This window comes from Agrilus planipennis, unplaced genomic scaffold (assembly GCF_000699045.2).
Source record: "Agrilus planipennis isolate EAB-ADULT unplaced genomic scaffold, Apla_2.0 scaffold5, whole genome shotgun sequence".
In the NCBI taxonomy this organism is placed as follows: domain Eukaryota; kingdom Metazoa; phylum Arthropoda; class Insecta; order Coleoptera; family Buprestidae; genus Agrilus; species Agrilus planipennis.
Genome location: NW_020442468.1, coordinates 1,018,956 through 1,040,886, shown reverse-complemented (window position 1 = coordinate 1,040,886; position 21,931 = coordinate 1,018,956). Strand labels below are relative to the sequence as shown.

At 37.3% G+C, this 21,931-nt stretch overlaps 1 protein-coding gene across 1 annotated transcript in view; it reads right to left on the bottom strand.

The window, feature by feature from the left end:
• Positions 1–21,931, bottom strand: part of LOC108734776 — a 116,905-nt gene that overhangs the window by 38,556 nt on the left and 56,418 nt on the right. The window contains exons 5-12 of the mRNA XM_025981280.1: positions 16,805–17,020; positions 11,243–11,439; positions 10,282–10,400; positions 3,881–4,728; positions 3,572–3,812; positions 2,673–2,981; positions 2,229–2,611; positions 1,546–2,163 (exon numbers count right to left, since the gene is read on the bottom strand). Of these exons, the coding sequence (XP_025837065.1) occupies positions 1,546–2,163; positions 2,229–2,611; positions 2,673–2,981; positions 3,572–3,812; positions 3,881–4,728; positions 10,282–10,400; positions 11,243–11,439; positions 16,805–17,020 (2,931 nt within the window). The remainder of the gene's footprint in view (positions 1–1,545; positions 2,164–2,228; positions 2,612–2,672; positions 2,982–3,571; positions 3,813–3,880; positions 4,729–10,281; positions 10,401–11,242; positions 11,440–16,804; positions 17,021–21,931) is intronic.

Here is a 21,931-nt window from a genome sequence, read left to right as displayed (position 1 = left end):
ACTCATGCGGCGTTACCTCGCTCTGAGGCGTTCCATTTAAGGCTTGAAGTGCAAGCGAGAGCGCGGAACGAGCGACAAAGAGGCACAATCGGCCTCCGCGTTCGGCAGCGTTCGACATCTGTCTCTCTCCTACTTGAGTGAGCGATGCGTCCGCGTGGACAGCTGCTATACAATAATACATTTCCATTTACCTCCTTCTCTATATCCATACAAAATATCTATCAAACAAATAAAATTAAAATTTTCTTTTGAAAAATGAAACCATTCCATCAGTATTTTCTTATGACGTTGTCACGTTCAACTATCCGACTTTACAGACAACCGATTTTTTTCTTTTTGATAAGTCATGTTTTTACATTATTTTCTAGTACGCTACTGCCCTATCTGTATTAATACTATAATTTATGCCTACTTAAAACTTATTTGTGTATCGGTTCCAAGTGACTTACCCAAATAGGTCATAAATGGGTAAGCACCTGCGCGACTGCTCGCCAGCTTCCTTCGTCAGACCTGTACTTTTTTGAGAAAAGCATTTTGTATTTTATATAAAATACTTTTCCAAACGTATTGTCTATTTGTAAACTGCAAAGTACATTTTTGCCTTTAAAAGTTTTGCTACTATCACGGATTAAACATTATATAAAATGATGAATGAAAGTTGTTGAGGTTGTCCATTGAAGGTATTGGAAGCTTGAAAAGGGAACAAAGAGAAATTCCATGGATGCCTTCTAATTCTTTAATTGAAGAGAGCCCAAAAAATTCTAAACTCCTTGAAAATAGATAATCTAAAATATTGGATCGATATTGTTTTCCGGGTTTAATGTCATGGTTCATGGAATTTTGAAGTTCCAAATCGATATCGACACCTGCTAAATCATCACTTATCGTACCTTTAGCAAGAAACTACGAAATTCTATGAATTACGACAAAACAGCCCGCAAAACAATATCGAGTTGATATACGCCAGCTGTGTAAAACTGAAAACTACAAGATATTGTGGTGTGCTAATAAATGCCTATTACGCAAAATCTTTAGAAAGCGATTCGAAAAACTTCACTTATTAGATGAACCCAAAGCAGAAGAAACTACGGATTCCATTTTTTTCTGTTATTACAATGTGTAAGATCGGAAACAAAATGGGGTTGTAAACATTTTGAGATAAAATGATTGATGTTGATTTTAGATCAATAAAATTATTTGCAACCCTATTTTCGCTCTGATCTTTCAAGGTAAACAAACTATTTTGACATTACTGCCACTTTTCCAATTAAAATAGGTGACAATGGTAAATAAGGAAGCATACAGAAGAATTATATGTTACTGAACTGAAGAAATTATAACATAAATATAGAAAAATTATATCTCAATAACTTCAAACAGAAAAATATCAATCTTCGCAGCTGGTGATATAGTTTAAACACCNCAGTCTCCTCTTGGATGTTGGGGAATCTGCCGGACTAACACTGAAAAGTAGATAAGCTTCGTAGTGACTCATTGCAATAATTTTATTAAATAAACTAAAAGTGTTTCATAGCTTTCATTTACCTCCGAGGGCTCAAAGTTGTTTTACTGGAATTTAAATTCTTCTCACTAGATGAAACTTGTACTCCAGATTTCCTTCTCGGTAAACTCCCTGGGAGACTGGACGGTTTTTCGTCTTCTTTCCTGCGCGTTTTAGAACCTACAGGACTTCTAGATATCGACTTCTTTCTTCCAATATCCCTCATCTTCTTTTCCCTCTTTCTTGGTGACGCTTGTCCCGATGGTACCTTCTCTCCGCAAAGGCCGCTACTGGAATCGTCGGAGGTAACCGAAAATTTTTTGTCATGATTCGATTTCTCAAAACCAGACTGCTCCGTCGATGGAGACGTTCGAAGAGACGATGGTGACCTCTTAGACTGCTGTGATCTTCTCTGACTTTGCAGAGGACTTCTGGTTCTTGTCCTGGTTCTTTTCACTTTTCCATTCACCTTCAAAAGGTCTTTGGTAAGGGACTGCTCGTCGTCAGTTTTTTTTGTATGTTTCGAAGAGGGTCTCTGTTTTTCACTTGTTGAGGGTTTTTCGTCCCATTTTTGGTGTTTCGTTATTTCGACTGTAATTTTTTTCTTTTTCTGGTTTTTTTCGTCCGAAGCTCGTCCCAAGCGATCAGACTTCCAAGTAGGTCTGTGGAAGAAATAATCCAATTGATTCTATTTTGAAACATGCAGACAAATATTGTTAGAACTCACTCATCATCCAGAGGAGATTCGTAGTACCCTGACGAAGAATAACGAGCGCTTCTTTCATCTTCCGATACAGAAGGTACCCGTCGCGATGAAGGCACAGCTGGTTTTTGAGGCGAAGTTGCAGAACACGAACCGTCCAGACTGTAGCTACCCGAGGATGAGCTAGGAGATGGCGATGATGGCTCCGGAGCAGAACCACCGCGAGAACAAACAACCACCTTCAGCTCCGTGCAAGTTTCTTCCAAAATTAATGGCGGAGAAAAGGACGGAACGACCATGTCATCTCCGAAAACATCCGACTTGGCTTGTCCATAAATAGAGGAAGCACTTTCGAAAGAACTACCGTCATGAATTACAGCAGAAGAATGCACCTTTACAGCTGCTTCCTGTCGAGCAAAATAAACACTTACAAATGCGAAAACCTCGTACACAGTAATGCCGATTTACCCTATTAGAGACACTTTTCTTGGAACTATCGGTCCCTGAGGTCGCTGTAATGTAGTCGTCGGTGGTCGTGGTGCTTTCGGAAATATCTGTGTTCGTTTTCCCTGAATCAGTTCTAGCCAGCGGTAACTCTGGAACAACTGCAGGCAACGGTGACTCTGGCTTTTGCTCGACTGGACGTTTTTTGGTCAAAGGGGGAGGTTGTTTGTGAATAGGATGCGCTGTTAGGAACTGTTGGTTCTTGTACTCTGGCGTTTTGGGTGATATGTGTTGTGCGGATTCCTTACAAATTTTGGGTAATTCGGGCTGTATCTGCAATGAACGGGACACCCTAGTTCATAACAGTTTCCCGTGTCAATTATACATATATAATAGATCAAGGAGGTTATTCTAAAAGGATCAATCAAAAAAATACATTTACTGGAGAGGAGTGTAACACATAACTGTAAAATGAACAATACATCAACAGGAAAATAACCAAGCAAGTAATAATAACCTCACCTAACCCGGTCAAACTTGCGCAGTGCTACCTTGCCGTACGTTCCCTTCCTTACCAACTCATCCTTACATGATCAAACATAATGCATTCCAACCCAAGTCAATCTAACGCAATCTATGCTAACCTAACCTAACCTAACCTAACCTAACCCGGTCAAACTAGCGCCATGCTACCTTGCCATACGTTCCTTTGCTTACCAACTCATCCTTACATGATCAAACATAATACATTCCAACCCAAGTCAATCTAGCGCAATCTATGCTAACCTAACCTAACCTAACTTAACCCTGTCAAACTTGCGCCATGCCACCTTGCCGTACGTTCCCTTCCTTACCAACTCATTCTTACATGATCAAACCTAATACATTCCAACCCAAGTCAATCCAGCGCAATCTATGCTAACCTGAGTAGTGTCAATCGATTCTTCGTCCAAAGCGTCAATATCCATGGAAGATCTCTGAAGGTGTTGCAAAAGCAGATTTTTTCGTCTGGTCGAAGGAGTAAGCAATTGAATGGACGTTGTAGCAGCAGGTGCAGACAGAGAAGTAATTTCTGAGCTACTTAAACCTGTACCGTTTTCAGTTCCAGAATCTACTTGTAACACGGTTACTTGAGACTCGTTCCAAATTCCGTCAGAATGATCTCTGAAAATTACCAACACCAACACACTTACATAATGTTCTGCTCAGCGAAAACGAAATTCTAAAATTACCTCACGTCATTTGCAAGAGAATCATTCGAAGTAAAAGGTGATGGCTTTCGTTCAAATACAGGAACAACACTTTCATCTTCCAGAGATAACAATCTTTCAGGTTTACGCCCACAGCGATCTTCCAATATGTCATCGCTGGTTGAAGACCCACTTCTTCTCAAATATCTGCCTTTATATATTAGAGTTTCATGAAATTCTTCTTCTATGGAGTCTTGGGTTGGTAGACCGATGCCTTCGCATGTATCGGATATAGACGAGTATACACTATCTTGAAGTTTCCGAAACACCCCTTCGTTTCTAATAGGAGAGTTTCGGAAATATGGGACAAACCCATCAGAATCGGACTGATCTTTAAGGTTTTCGTGACTCAAAGAAGAAACGGTTTTAGTTTGAAAAATTTCTTCTTTAATTAATCTTCGTTGATCGAGTAAAATTTCACCATCGGACAACGTCTTTTGTAACGTTTTCTTGGGAACTATTTCTATCGGAGAACTGGATGAAAACCTCGGCTCAAAGTCTATTATGATTTCTTCTTGCAAATTCGATTCTGATTCGTCAGATGTCTCTGACTCATGAGCCATCTGTATCTGATGGGAATGTAAAGGTGACTCCTCTTCTTTTATTTCTTTTGTGAGATGGGGAGGTGTCGTAACCACAAAGGGTGATCTGGGAGGTTCATCTGATTGCGTCCTACATAAAGGGTCATGAGTAACAAAAGGTTCTTTTGGGAAGGTATCCTTACAAATGGTGTTGAATCTTCCACCTCCTATCTCTGAATAAGACTTCAACAATTTTCTTCCATTAATCAGAATACCGTTTGTCTGTGCCGCTTGGGACACCATACTTGCCTAAACAAATAGAAACCGTAGCTACTTAAAAAGACCCAGAAACTTTAAAAATTGAATACAAAGAATGCGGAGATTTCTTTCAGGTATAAGATTTCATTGAAAGTCAATATTGTACCTATACGACAGGGAATTGATTAGTTTCTAACTGAAATATAGCAACTTCAACGTGTTCAACAATGAAATTGCAAATACATGAAAGTTATATTAGCAAATGACAATATATGTATACATATACGGATGCATACTGATATGTAGGTGCAATTAATTAACTTTATTGTTTCATTGTGCTCGAAGGGTAATACAATGGTATCTATTTGCCATATTAAATCTACGAGGAAGATTATATAAATTACACGCGATTTGCACGCAAACCTAATTAATAAAGAGCATTCAGATCTTAATCATCAATTCATTAAAACCACTACAAGTGGTTCGCGATTTAGAACATCATCGTCATCATCATCTTGCTTGAATGGAGTAATTTCGACTAAGTCTGTGATTTATTTAAACTAGATACCTGTGGTATGCTAACTAAACTAGATTTATCTACTAGAAATCGCAATCGTGGTTTCGATCAATTTCTGGCCAAGAACTTTTAATATTATTAACATAAAATTAACATTTGCCTAAAATGTACCATACATTTCAAACTCTATGACCTTCATGATCATTATCATCGTCATAGGGTCGTCAGTCCTAAGACTGCTTGGACACGCACTTCCACTATTTCCTATCCTGATCAAATCTTCACATTTTCCTAGAACTAAAACGTCGCACACTATTAACTATTTGTGGACAGTGACTTAATATATGTCTATCTCTACTCCTCTTGACTCCTGTTTATGCTTCTAAAATGTCTCTAACTAGTCCTTCATACCTGAGAAGGTATCCTACCAAACTATCCCACTTATTTCTAATCGACTTCCTCTCTTCTTCTACCCTTTCTAATACCTCCTCATTTCTAACCTTCTCGCTTCGCCTGGAACACCACATTTCGAACCGTCCATGTTTCGCACCCGTATAGAATCACGCTCCAGATATAAATTTAACAATCCTTTTCAAATTCATAAATTAACCGTTTGCGAATATAAAAGTGTGTTTTTTTTTTGTTAAAGGCAACTCGACCCTGATTTTATGTTCGGTTTAAATCGATATGTTTTAAATCGTGAAATGCTAAATGGTGTTTCTCTTTTGATGCCTGTAACAATATTTTCATTGCTAGTTGTTTCAAGATCATCGTAGGTTATACTCAAATAAAATGTTCTGTTACTAACATATAGCAATAGAAATTTACATTTAAAAGGGTTGTAAGTTGGGTTTTACAAAATTTTTTGTTTAACGGTTTCATTTCAAAGTTTAAGTCGCCATTTCCCGACTTTAAAAGGATAATGAACAGTATGGAAAGTAAAATATATTTCCTTGGGTATTCACCATTTTCCAGTTATTCGGCTACATAAAATATAAAATATTCAAAATGCTCTACATAATACCAGCATCACAGAATTTTTTTCACATGAATATTTAACGATATTTCGGGAAATTTCCAAGTCAATTAGACCTCAAATTTACATAACTTATTCCCGTCGTAATTCTACATTAACAACATATTAAGAAGCGACATTGTAGATACTATAATTAAACAAATACACCTATTAATTAATTAGTGCGCCTTTATGAGTCTATTATTCGTAATATTAATAGCCTCCCTCTTGTTAAAGCTTCTTAACCATTAAGAAATTTAATAGTCATATAAAAGACCATAGGAAAATTTGACGATACTTGAGTCAATTTAGGAAGGCAAGATCGATAGTAAATTTTATTGGGATCTAAAAAAGAACGACTGTTACACTGTCCTTTATTCATCTTATTATAATATTATCTGAAAGAGGAAAGAAGTGTAACTGATCAAATTAATTGATTGTGAACAGTGGGACGCCAAAGAATAGACTGAGTCTATTCCAATAACTTGAAAAGGTTGTACAAGTGAACTGATACTTAAAAAACTCATAGTAAAGATAGTCCAGAATGTCATGAACCTTGGTCTTAAATTGCGTAGTGACAAAACTCCGGTTAATCGATTGTACTTGGCTATTAAATTTCTTAATGATTAAAACATTTTCCTCTTAAAAACATTGGTCTTCAGTCGTCACTGTTCCATTCTTGATGGTATAACGAGACGCATGGTTAACAATCGAGTCAACGTTTTCATAATGTACAATATGCGCATATGAGATTTGGAACGACCTATACCATAGGTATGACACAATTTTAACCAATAGATCACATTAAAAATACGTAACTACCTAATAAAAAAGATCAGCATATAATTGTAACCCATGTAGGTATATATTACAATAATTACAGTAATAATAATCAAAATAACAAAGACTATATAATAATGTCTTTACGCTAGTAGATTTATTTCTCATTCATCAGGGAAAATTACTTTAAATAATGAATCTCAACAGTAAAACTGAACAGTCAACGAGCTTTTGCTTTTATCCAAATATCGATTTCAACTCCCTCCTATTGTACACTACGTACTGTTTTGTTGCTTTTTAGTTAGCCATACATTTCACCGGTAGTGTTCATAACAGCTCTTTCATGAATTAAGAGCCTAACAAAAAGATGGATCGCCGGGACCAGTTCTATAGAAATTTTTATACTAAAATAAATAAAAGGGGCTAAAAGGGAAATCCCCAACTAAGCACAAAAGCGGTATGACAAAGAAAACTTCACGTAGCTGTCAAATATCGATTATCACGAAAATGAATGATCGACGGTTTTAACATAAGATATTTTATTAACAAACTACTATCGCCATAAAGATCGCAAAAACGAACTGGAGATGTATGCAAGATTCAGGTTAAAATCAGAAACGAAAGCTAATAAGTATTGACTGCCACAAAAGGGAAGACTATACAGAATGTGTAAGAAAGAGGAGGAAACACTACAACATGCCTTACAAAAATGTGAGCACACCGGAAAAGAGCAAAAAAGTTGGATACCGCAGATCACGGGACCAGTAGCTCATGCAAGAAAAAAATTTTTAATCTTGTTAAAAACTTATTTTTTTTGAGACTTTTTTCACTTTATGTAAACTTTTATTAGGTGATATTNGTCTTTCATTTCCACAAAAAAAAAAAAACGAAATGACTTTCCGAGCAACCCTATATATTTCACATCTCTCTAGTAATAAATCGTCAAATTTTGTCATGTCTGCCTCTTGTTCACCGTCCAGAAAAATTCGTTACCTCTGATATCTAAAGTGCACGTCTCCAGAGACATGTAACGTGATATACTCTTAAAAAAAAAAGACGACGTCCTATTGATTTTCGCTTATCGGACGTAGTAGTGATCGTAGTTCATGCTGTGGAACAGAACGAGCAAATGCAGCAACGCGACTGTCACAAAAATTCTGACCGCAATTCGTCACGAGACATGTCCCCATTGCTGGCATCTAAGATTCGTTTTCTTTTCAACCGTGCAGTTTTCATTTAGAAAATTCATTTGTGGAAAGCAAGATTTTTGGAAAATTGTGCAATATTACAAAAACACTCACAATAGAGATCTGAAATGAATTTTTAGGATTCCCTATCTGAGGCGTGTCCAACGGTACCGTATTATTGTGGCAACAACATTCAACGTCCTTCCGTCTGCCTAAACACTAAACAAAACGAGATGTCGACACTAAGGCGTAGGAAAATAAAGTACGCTATGGAAATCAATCGGGGAAAAGGAGAGATAGGATGATAACACTTTTGAGACATGGAGACACCCTAGATCACTGTACGAAAATTCATAGTTAAGGGTGTGAGATGTCTTAGGTTTTGGAAAAGTGACCTAAAATGGAAAAGTATGTGTCCAACTTATTTTCGAACTGATGACCTTACAATGATGATGATGATGATATATCTTGATACCTTCGTTGCCCTATCTTCCTTAACAATTTCATCTTCTATGTCGAAACTTTGCCGACCTCTAACTTAGTTTATCGAATAAAATAATTCGAACTGGTCTGTATTCTGTCGAAACTACCAGACGCGGATCGCGATTTCGATCTTTTAGGATCTCATCAGCGCGACGCAGGCAGCTCCGACAGAACACAGACCAACTTTTACCTGCTGTCTTAATAGCGCGTTTTAGAAAATACCACAAATGGCGCGGTAAACGCCATCTGTAGTACGATGTTACATTTTAGGATTACGTATGCTCCAACAAGGTCCACTTGTGTGGATATCTACTTGCTGAAACGAATCCCGGTTCTTAGTTTGTCGCATTAGTGAAAATAGTGTTAAATTTAACGCTAGTTACCTTGTTGGTAAATTTTAGAGGCAAAAACGGAAGTTAGAAGGGGTAGAGGTAGACCTAGATTAGATTACAGTTCGCAAATAGTTACGGATATGAGTTACTCTAGCTTTGGGGAAATGCGAAGATTGGCGCAGGATAGGAAAAAAGTGGAGGTGCGTGTCCAACCAGTCTTAGGACTGACGAGCTTATGATGATGATGACGTTACGGAAAGAGAAAACAGGTACTATGATGGTAAGCTTTTCCTACGTCTAGCAACACCTTCGTTTTACGATACATGATGGAAATGCGAATTATTTTAAACAGTCAATCCGATGAACACCTAGATGTTCTCAAAACAAAAGTATGTTGATTGGATAATCACCGACTGTGTTACAATCACATAATCACTTTTTGACATTGCTCTTTAATAATTCGGTGTTCAATATCCACCACTTCGTTCCGTTCCATGAAGCAAATGATGTACCTAAATCGCATGAATGAAATAAAAACCCATCACTATGAAGGAATCAATTTATTTATGTGAACGTTGAATTAACATTCGATAGGGGACGTGACCACCACTTTCACTATATTTTTAGAAACCCCTTCTAAAGACTATTCCAATAGTCCAAAGCAAACAATTACAACTTTTACAATACGTAAGAAATACTTTTTTAAGTAATTCGTTTATCATGTACATGAACATGTAATGTATAGCATTGACGCCATCTTCTTTTAAACATACATATTTGTAGACACGATATAGTATTTTATTTTTGTAATATAATATCATTAGATATCTGATAAATATGTATGTATTAGATAACAATATTTGTGTTGGGAGAATTTTATTAGATACCTTATTTAAATCAAGATCTATCTTGAAATAATCAATTATTCTAGCAGAAAAATGGTAAAAAAATCTTGTTTATATGCGATGAAACCGAACTACATTCTTTTAAATTTGCACTTTTTCACCTGTATCGGTATCTAAATTTCAGAATTTTGGAACCTGTAATTCGTAATGTACGAATTTAAAGATTCATTATTTAAAATTCTCAATCAATTTAAGATTCTTAATTTGAAGATTCTGAATCTATCAGTGGTTCATTTTATAAATCAGAACATCCTACCCGATAGCATCCTACCCAAAAACATTTTTATCAGACCGTTCGAAAAAGACTGTCATTATCAGTTCGATTTCAAAAGTTTTATGATCAATTAGTCCGTCTTAGAAAGAATCAAGTTAAACAAGCACTCACCCTATTAAGTGGCCAGGGATTAAAATGCACTTTTCCGGGTAGTATTGGTTTCCTCCCCAAACAAGCTTCCGTTTGTGTGGCTTGAGATTTCATCGATGCAGGCACTCTCTTCAGTTTCTCTGGAAGGAAGAAAACAACTTTATCTTAAGTAACCGGGTGTCAAAAACTGAATCGACTCAATATGGAACAAGTAAATCTCAATTTCTCGTTTGCTAGATTTCATTGTAACCAACCAAATGAACTATGAATTATTATAATCAAGAACAACATTCTTGTTTTCACTCGAAACTGCACAATTTCCTATCATAAATAAAAATACTGTTCGTTTCAAGAAGTTAGAGATATGCCCCTTCCCTTTATTAGGATGCGCCGTAGCATCATTCCAAATTCAATCATATTTATCTGCGGAGCTCATTTCTCCACCCATCATCAAGCGAGAACTCGACGAAAGTGTACAGTACCATTTGTAAAATTATTTAAACTGGCTCGTTAAAAATTAAGAATATGCTTTATTTAAAAGCATATTTAGCCAAAAATAATAACAAGTGAATTAACTTAACGTTCTACACACCTATAAAACTTTTGCTTTGTTTTCTATTGTTAATTTATATACATTTTTGTTTTAAGAAATTGCTAAACATTTTCGTCTAGTACTGTACAGTTCTAGTCGATCTCTTAAGACCGCCCATCGAGAGCTCTGCTCGTTCAAGCTTGTTCCAACTATTTCTGTTTTGCTCACGCCTAGTGTGTATTCTTTCTATCTTCGCGCAGATTTCTTCAAGGTCACAATTCTAACAAATTGAAATGGACTGTAACAACCTACCACTTCGTGGTGTATTTTTTACGTTCAATTCGTCGACTATTCATATCATTTTCATTGACATATCACACATTTCAATCCCCTTCATTACTACGCTATACATTATGGTTAATTAAGTCGTTCTACAAAAAAGTCACTCACCTAAACTAGCAACGTTGTCAGATGATGTCGGTTGTCGGGTGATTGGTGGTAGTGGATCTACAGATCTTCTTAGGCCTAGGAGTCTCTCTTGACTTCTACTCATTCTAACGTTTTGGTAAGGCGACGTAACAAAAGAAACGGATGTATCATCAAATGATGTCATCGTATGTGAACGTGCGAAACTAACATGTTTTGGCCTGAAATAAAAACATAATATTCAGCCATCTTTATTTCTCTGTTTCAGTGGGCATGGCAAATGTACAATATATTCTGTGGAAATAAAGTCCCACGTTTGGTAAAAGTGAAAATTACAATGCCATCCATGAAGTAGATTCGAATGTTAGAATGCTACCAATTTCCTTTACAATTTTCCTAAAATAGACGAACATTCATCTAATCACTAAATTCAACGTTAAACTACCCCACCAGACCCACCAGAACCAAAGTATCCATTCAGAGACTCAAACCAACGTGTATCGTGGCAGATAAACAGCATTAGTGAAGTAAACGGGATAGGATACTGGATCACACCGACCATCAACATTTTCCCATGTTTTGGCTTTTAGAATATCTTTCTAAGTCATTTTTAAACTGAAGAGATTAGACAATGCCCCTTTTGTCAACAATACCAGAAGATCATGTTGGAGACCCTCTGGAAAACTGGGGTGGAGCCTATTTTGAAATTGAATTTTCCATGTAAAGTTGTTGCCTATCAAACGAGGTGACGCTAAAATATTGACAAATAGGTTTCTGTAAATCTGTATATATATATATATATATATATNAGGTTATCGGGTTTTGTTCAAGTGACCACCCTCTTTCGATGCCCCACCTCCACCCGCTTGAAAATAATTATTTTGTTGAATTTTATTTGAATTATAGTGTATGAAAATTGTCAAAATAATAAACTTTCAACCCCCATAACTTTTTGTGGGGGTGAGACCGCCGCAAATTTTTTATGGGGTTTAAATCAGGTGACCACCCTCTTTCGATCCCCCCCTTCGGGGTGGGGGCCATCATCTAACACCCATAACTTTTTAGGGGGAAGAGACCGCCACGAACTTTTTATGGTACAGTGGTGGGGGAGAACCCTCTTTCGATCCCACCCACACCCATCCACTTCGGGGGGTGGGGGCCATCATCTAGACATTTACCTAAATGAATCTTACTCTAACAAGTTCAATGGCAACGTGAGGAGTTCCACAAGGCTCTCACATTGGCCCATTTTATTTTCAATATACTCCGGAATAGCATATTAATATTATTATTATTCTTCTGTGCTTTCAATCTCAGGATATTTTGTTTACTGACGATCTACAGTTATTCTGATGAATGATCTCGAATGACGTTATTACACAAATAAAAATGGACTTTAGCAGTAGGCATTTCAAAAAGTGCTACATATATCGCATATTCAGTGAGCATTTGGACATGTGAAAGCTGTGCGCAAGATGGATTCCCTTTTGCTCACAATCGAACAAAAACAGTGTCGTGATGATGTTTCAGTGGAGTGTTTGGTCATGTTTAGCTAGCCGCAACAAAGCCGGTTTTTTGCGTCCATTAATAATTACGAATGAACTACGGGTCCATCACTACACGCCCCACGTGAAGGAAAAGTCAAAACAATGGACACAATGGACTGAAATGTGTAGAATCGGTTCCAAGGTAGGCAAAAACAGTTCCATCTGCAGACAAGGTTGTAGCTTCATTTTTTTGAGACCCCGCACGGTACAATTTTCATTGATTATCTTGAGAAACGAAAAATCATCAACGGCGAATATTACGCAAACTTATTGTAGCGCGGGATTACAGAAAAGATGTTGCTTTTGGTGAAAAATAAAAAATCACGACGACAATTTGCCTGTTCACACATCCAATTACTGTAGTGGTCAAAATCATTGACTTGAAGTACGAATTACTTCTTCTGTTTGCCAGATTTAGCTCCCTCGGACTATTTGATCTTTCCAAAGTTTAAGAAATGGCTCGGTGGCAAAAAAAATACCAACGATGAAGAAGTGATGCAGTAGATGGCTATTTTTCTTACTATAATCAAGATATCGAAGCTATTGAACATCATTGGGAGAAGGAGACCATGTTGAGAAATAAATAAAATTTTCTATATCACGCATTCAACTGAAAAAGTGTCTTCTATTTTATAAACTATTGTATACGCAATTGGTCGTCATTTATATTTAAATAACGACGGCCTTTAGACCCAAATTAGGACAGCATCAATTTTTCCTTTCATCATCATAAGGTCATTAGTCCTAAGACTGGTTGGACACGGACTTTTCTATGGTGACCACATTTCCTATTCTGAGTTAATCTTCGCATTTCCCTAAAACTAGAAAATCCCACATCCTTAACTATTTGTGGACAGTAATCTAATCTAGGTCTGCCTCTACTCCTTTTATCCCCTGTTTCTACCTCTAATATGTCTCTCACTAGACCTTCATGCCTGAGAAGGTGTCCTACCAACCTATCTCGCCTATTTCTTATTGACTTCCATAGAGTCTTCTGTTCCCTTATTCGTTTCTAGTATCTCTTCATTTCTAACCTTCTCTATCCACGGTATCCTCATCTTTCGCCTGTGACACCACATTTCAAACGATTCTAACCTTTTCTTTTCCGCCATGCTAAACTTTTGGGTGTTTCATTCCCACCAGCCAGTATTGCTGGTGGGCGGGCAGTCCCTCCGGNTCTCATCTTTCTCACCCGAACCACCACCCACCCATTCCCACGATTCCTGAAAGCAGGCTGAAGAGGGCCTTCCGCCCTACCTTCCGGCGTAGTCCGGAGGGACTGCATTACTGGTTGGTGGGAATGAAACACCCAAAAGTTTTTTTTTCTCTTCAGCTGAAGAATATCCTAGGCAGGCGTTCTTAAGGGTGAATAATACCCTCTTTAAGCAAGGCAGGGACTCACTTGAAGAAGAAATCATTCAAAAAGTCGAAAAATTAATACTGGAAGATGTCTGACTTAAGAAGAAACAACCCGCAGGAATGGTAGGAGTATCAGATACAACCATTTTTTAAAGTCTTCACCATCATCTTGGCATGACTAAAGTCAGCGCAAGATGGGTGCCGAAAACAACAGCTTGTGGAGTATTCTAGCGCGTCTTTGGACCTCTGTAGTGAAGATGAAGATGGAGTACTGGCTCTCACAAAAGGATCTTGCTTTTCATATTACCCTGGCGTCCAAGACAAGACTAAGCAAGATCGATATATTCATAAACCTTGCAATAGCACTATTTCTAAACATCCCATAAAATACATGTAGTAGGTCAATAATTGTAACTTTCACCATGAGCCAAGAAATATCTGAGGCCCCATCTCTTTAAAAAGATATTCTAGTCGCGTGCCTGCGCTAGTATTAAAACTGTTCCCTGTTACGTAAATGAAAAGAGTAGGTTTTTAAAATTTGAGGCTTTGGCCGAATAGATTTTCATTTTTCATGTACCATCTGTGTTAATACATGCACGTTTACTGTACAACCTGTTTTTAGAGCGCACGCTAACGGTAACCTATTCCATTTTACTCCTTTTTCAAAACAAATACGTACGTACCATACGTTCAAGAGATGAAAAATTGCTTATACGATGGCAAGCACAAAAGCCCGCAGGAAAGCGAAGAAATTTCCTCCATGCATGTTTTTTATGCTGATACAAAACATTTCTGAAGTAGTCCGTTGTTATCTACATTTGGTTCGAGATGTTGTAAAACTCAACTGTTGTCTTTCATAATGGATTATAAGTATTCGTTCATCAACGTCAGCACTAGGTCGTCAGTCCTAAGACTGGATGGCACGCACTTCCACTAATTCCTATCCCGAACTAATCTTCGCATTTCCCGAACAGTAATCTAATCTAGGTCTAGCTCTACTCCTCTAACTCCTATTTCTGCCTCTAATATATCTCTGACTAGACCTATCGCCTATTTCTTATTGACTTCCATAGAGTCCTCTGTTCTCCTATTCATTCCAATACCTCTTCATTTCTAACCTTTTCTATCTACGGTATCATCATCATTCGCCTGTGACACCACATTTCGAACGCTTCTAACCTTTTGCTTTCCGCCACGCCCACTGTCCACGTTTTGCACCCGTACAGCATCGTGCTCCAAACATACACTTTAACAATCCTTTTCTCAATTAATCGTTCGCGAGCATACCTAGAAGTGACTTCTTTTTATTGAAAGCGACTCGGCCCTGCGCTATCCTCTGCTTTATATCCCTACTGCACCTTCCGTCCTGACTTGTCTGACTTCCTAGATAACTAAAATCAATCACTTCTTCTAATCTTTCGTCTCCTATCTTTACATTCGCTCATTCCTTACTTTTTCTTCCCTTGCATACCAGTATTTTTGTTTTACTTTTATTTATTTTCATACAATTCTGTTAGGTCAATGCCGCTTCCATTTGATTTAAAGCTATCTCTAACTCCTCCTTGTTAGATGCTAATACTGCTATATCATCTGCAAATCTAAGCATACTAATTTTTTGGCCCTGTATATCTATCCATACAGTTCTTCTGTCTTTAATGCTATTGATCGCGTCTTCGATGTATAGAGTAAAGAGCAGCGGTGATAGTGTACATCCCTGTCTGACTCCAACTCCCTTCCTAATGTTTACTCTAACTCATCTCTACATTTTTAATTATATTTAACATCTTGTCCTATTTAACATTGTCAAAAACCTTTTCTAAGTCTACAAATCCTATGTACCCACTCATTCCTTTATCTATCGACATAGGTAGATAACAATTTGAAACGCCTGAATGATTTTCTTTTCTAGTCCGCGCCTGTTGTCATGAACTCTGATATTAACTATTAATAAGTTGTATTTTTAACTTCTTCTAATTATTTCCTTCTTACCCATTGGATAAAAATGTCCATCAAATTACAAGATACAATTTTAACTGCCCTAATTTCTCCTTAAACAACATCAAAACAGCATACATTTATTGGGCAATTTAATATCCTTCCGTTCAAAAGCATATGAGAAACCACATACTTTAACTATAGAAAACAGTTATATTGTTGTTGAGAATTTAAGGAAAAGAATTTCTTTAATCGGACGAGGAAAAGGCCATTGAGCTAGAAGTTATGGAATGTGCACTTACTGCAACTTAACGACTTGGTTTTAATGATGGCACATTCCACAAAATTCCTGCCATTCATGAGGCGAGTGCGAAGTGTCATAGTTTGTCGCGTTTCTCATTAATAAACTGAATCTGTAAATATTCGAAATTGCGAAAGTACTTCAACCATGGAATTAAAATTTAATTATATTTGCATTCATCTACTAGATGTATAATCATTACAATGCTTCCAAGTAGTTTCTGTTCTATTTTATTAATCAAACACCAGCTGTATAAATAATAACCTACATAGTAAGGAAATTGCTTTAAATGAGGTCCTAACCCGCATCTGGTCCTTAATCCTTCCACAAAATTCAGAGACTGGCCGGAAGTATGTACGTAACATTAATCAACGTAATACACGGGTCATGTTTCAGTTAGGATTTATTTTAATTCAGTCCAAATTAACGAGATTTGTCACTGACCTTGTTATAGCGGGTGGTGGTGGTGGAGGAAGAGTGGCCGGATTGTATTGGTCGAGTAGGGACCTCGGTCGTTCCAATCGAACCGATTCGTCATCGGATGGCATCCACGTGTACTTCCTCGGATCGATTCGGGATCGCTTGCGGAAATATGAACAGTCGCTCTCTTCGTTATAGGAGTAGATATCCGACACCGGTTGTGATCCAATCCACGGGTAACTAAAAAAAGTGACATTGTTAACCCCATTATTGAGTTTTTACGATAATATCGTACAAAACTACCCTTGAAAACTTAATAATAATAATAATGATAAGTAAATATCTAGATGTAACTGTGCAGGTGACCTTATAGAGGTTGGAGCTAAAAACTGAAACGTTTTATAGTCACTAGATGTATGAAGTTAGGTTAGGTTACGTAATAGAGGAAGGAGCTAAAAACTGAAACGTTTTATAGTAACTAGAAATATAAGGTTAGGTTAGGTTAGGTTATAGAGGTAGGAGCTAAAACCTGAAAGGTTTTATAGTCACCAAAAGTATGAGGTTAGATTAGGTTAAGTTCTAGAGGACGGAGCTACAAACTGAAAGGTTTTATAGTCACCAGAAGTATGAGGTTAGGTTAGGTTAAGCTATAGAGGAAGGAGCTAAAAATTGAAAGGTTTTATAGTCACTAGAAGTATGAGGTTAGGTTAGGCTAAGTTACAAAGGAAGGGATTAAAAACTGGAAGGTTTTATAGTCACTAGAAATATGAAGTTACCGTCAATCGGGGAGGGGAGGAGGCAGAGGTGACTTGTTTTTTTTGAGATTCCAGACAGAGTCACTCTAATAATGTTTTCACTGCGTCGGATTGGATAAGGGTTGGACCAAATGTGGTTATTTTTTTGTAATCTAATTTTCACCTCATCCCTCATCCCCTTCATCGGTTTTCCTCCTTCCAGCGAACGTACCTTTATACAATACGTGCCGTACGTCAATGAATAATTGGTCCACACGTAAAAATGTGATAAGACTTATTACGTCGAAATATAAAAATATCCAAGAGTATACGTTCAATGTAAACTGCAAGAAGTAAACCCGAGATCGTATTATTATCTTATTTCTAACCACTCGTTAAATGTCTCCTGAAACGTGTGGTAAACAATTTTCTCTGAATTTACGGGAAAATGCTAGACAGACAAAGGTAACGATTTCCTGAGTTTTGAAATTCTGCGAACACCGAACACGAAAAATAATATTGTGAAGTGGGTGGCAGTCAGTTTTTAGAGACGTTCCTAAGAATTCAATTTAAAGATTTCGATCTGCCACTTTCCGAGGACTTTGGGGCTCAGGCAGGGAAGTGCACGTATATCATGAAAATGTCATCAAGTCAACTTAAGACGTGACATAAAGAACAGTAACGGATGCAGTCGAGTTCGCAGAACTAGAATCCCACTAAACCTTTCCACTCTAGAAAAAAAAATCAATCAAGGCAGTCGTTCTCGAACGACGTTCAATGCAGTTGATGCACTATGTATAACAGAATTCTGGCAAATATTGAAAAACAGAAGTTTCTTTTATTTACCATCCAACCAATATAAACTTGAGTCACTGACGTAATACTTTAAAGCTATTTTTATTGTAAAGGTATGTCATTCAGTCTTCAGCGAGGCGTGCTCATTGATTATATGTCTTCTACATATATCCAAAAAAAGAATAATTTACCCTATTAATATTAAACCTGAGTTTGCACTGTTCCAACTGCTTCTATTGTTAATTTTAAGGAACTTGCTACATTAAAATCCTGAAGAATGGCAGAGTTGACCAAATATGGATTCTGTGTCTCTATTCATACTTAAATTATTACTCACTGCATGAAATATTGAGACCAAGATTTAAAAACGGTTGCACTCTTTAATAACTTCAACGCATCATCAACATAGAGTGATCAGTCTAGATGAACACACACCTCCACCTTGTCCTATCCTGAGCTCATCATCCCGTTTCCCTAAAACTAGAAAAATCCACATTCTTAACTATTTGTGAACAGTAATCTAATATAGGTCCATCTCTACTCCTCTTATCCCCTGTTTCTGTTTCTAATATGTCCCTAACTTGCTCTTCATGCCTGAGAAGACGTCCTACCAACCTATCTCGCTTATTTTTTATTGACTTCCATAGCGTCTTCTGTTCTCCTACTCTTTCTAATACCTTATCGTTTCTAGCCTTCTCTATCTACGGTATCCTCATCATTCGCCTGGAACACCACATTTCGAACGCTTCTAACCTTTTCTTTTCCGCCGCGCTGACCGTTTACATTTCGCACTTTTACGGAGCCGAGCTCCAGTATATACCTTCAACAATCTTTTTTGAATTTCTAAATAAACCATTCGCGAGCATAGAAGTGACACCGAGCTGCATGGCTTAGAAATTAGACCATTGCTTAGCATTCAGGAGGACGCCGGTTCCATTCCAGATCCGTCTGCCTTGGTCCAAGTTTTTCTATGGTTTCCTTGGATCACATGGGTAAATGCTGGGGCAGTAATATTCCACAGATAATCTTTCATTCTCTTCTGTCTTCATTTCGTCCGTCTCATCTTTCTCACCCGAACCACCAGCCATCAATTCCCACGATTCCTGAAAGGAGGCTGAAGAGGGCCTTCCACCCTACCTTCTGGCGTAGTCCGGAGGGACTGTCCGCCTACCAACATTAGAGGCTGGTGGGAATGAAACACCCAAAAGTTTATAGAAGTGACTTCTTTTTGTTGAAAAAGACTCGACCCTGCGCTATCTACTGCTTCTTCCATCCTGAGTTATCTGATATCCTAGATACCAAAAATTAGCAACTTCTTCTAATTTTTTATTATTTCCCTACTTTTTCAACTGTAACATTATTCGGCAATAGGTAGCAATGGTCACTAGACGATAATGGTTTTCTATTAGCCAAATTGGCAAATCACTTTACGTCTTAGAGATTCTGCTTGAATTAAAAGATTCAATAAATTTCAAACAACTAATTCGATTTAAATTAGTGTCTACCTACACACCTTTGTGAACTAACAATAAGAACTAAAAATGAATGACCGAATACATACAAGAGTTTTTACGTCCAGGGAAGCAATTACATGAAAAGCAGATTTATCTAACAATGAGTACAAAAAAGGCTATAAATTTTCCCAAACTTCGGCTGTTTGTAGGTATCTCAATGTCAGTGTTGGACTTTTGGTTGGAATCCCCTCAGAACCGCGGAATAATAATCTCATAAATTAGACCCGTAACAAGAAAACTCATGCAATTAGTTAACCACATTGGTTTAGATTGATGGTAAAATGCTTCTTCCTGTTTTCCTTATAAACGGAACTTTGACTAACTCCGAACTCCATCCATAGTTAGCATCATAATTTAGATGCCATGTGTAGTAATGTCAAAACTTTACAAACTAACTTAATCTGACATGTACCTATATGTGTATAGTGCAATGCGGATACCTTATCTACTCTAAAATATACATTTTATCTATTTAGAAGTGAATAGTTGTAGTTAACTACGTTTTAAAACATTACAAACAACAACTCAATTAGTTGCAAAGAACCATTAAAAAATATTTAATTAGAGCGAAGATAAAAAATAATAATTTCGTTATGCGATAAGAACATTCTTTGGTAAGTATTTTTTCATACAAAAAGGTTAGAAATGACGAGGTTTCAAAAAGAGTAGAAGAACAGAGGGTACTATATTGAAATCAATAAGAAATAGACGAAATAGGTTGATAAGACACCTTCTCAGACCTGATGGATAGATTAGAAATGTACTAGAAGCAGAAACAAAGGTTCCATTCGATTTTTGCCAATGATTTGGGCATGAGACGGCTCACCGCGAAATTCGTACCAAAAACAGCATCGCATTAACATTGATAAGGAGCTGTTGGACTCTGTCCACGACCAGAGGGTCATAACTGGTGACAAATAATGGGTTTATGGTTATGAAGTGGAAACCAAAGCTCAATCATTCCAATGGAAGCTATTACACTGGTCAAGACCGGAAAAATGGCGTCAAGTTAGGTCTAATGTGAAGGTTTTGCTTACAGTTTTCATAGATTGCAAAGGAGTGGTGCATCATAAGTTCTTGCCACCGGGTAGAAGGACCAATAAGGAATATTACCTGTTAGTTATGCGTAATTTGAGCGAAGCAATCCGCCAGAAACGCCCGGATTTGTAGAAGAACAAAAATTGTCTTTTGATAGCCATGATAACACCCCTGCTGACACATCGTTGCTTGTGCATGAATTTTTTGCCAAAAACAACACACTAATAATGCCGCACCCACCGTATTCCCCAGATCTGACCCCCTGTGATTTTTTCTTGTTACCGAAACTGAAAGGACGACGCTGCGCTACGTTTGAGGAGATAAAGACGGTATCGAAAGAGGATCTAAATAATATCATAAAAAATAATTTTTTGAAGTACTTCGAGGATTTGCAAAAACGTTACCACATGTGTACAATATCTGGTGGGGATTACTTTGAAGGGAACAAAATAGATATTCATGAATAAATAAGTAATCTACTTTTATAATTGCATCCCGATGTTCCGTTCTTTGAAGTACGAATGTGTATCGCTTATATGAAGTAAACCGTTGATGTTTATTCAATTTACATTTATATACAAAAGTTTTCCCTAAAGGAAGGCATTCTGAAATAGGATGCTTACTCAGTTATGCTAACATGAAGCTTTAACAAAGGAATAGGTACTCCATCTCGAACAACGTGGAGAGCATTCAAAGGCTCGGGTACAGCTTGTGTATATGTGAAAGTAAATGCACTGGCATCGTGAAAATAAACAGTAATAGTAAAACAATTATTATTTGCAAATATTATAAATTAGATACATATAATATACGTATACAAGTACGAAGTGGACTTAGTAGCTTGAACAAAAGAAGAATAACTATATCTAAACGTTTATCTATCGGATCCTTATTGACAAGCTTAAATCTTATGCTATTTATATGATGTGGTAAAATCAATGAAGGTAAAGGTCTAGACGACGGCCCCGACCCCTTTCGGTGGTGGGGATCGAAAGAGGAGGTCTCCCCCACTACTGTACCATAAAAAGTTCGTGGCGGTCTCATCCCCATAAAAAGTTATGGAGCTTTAA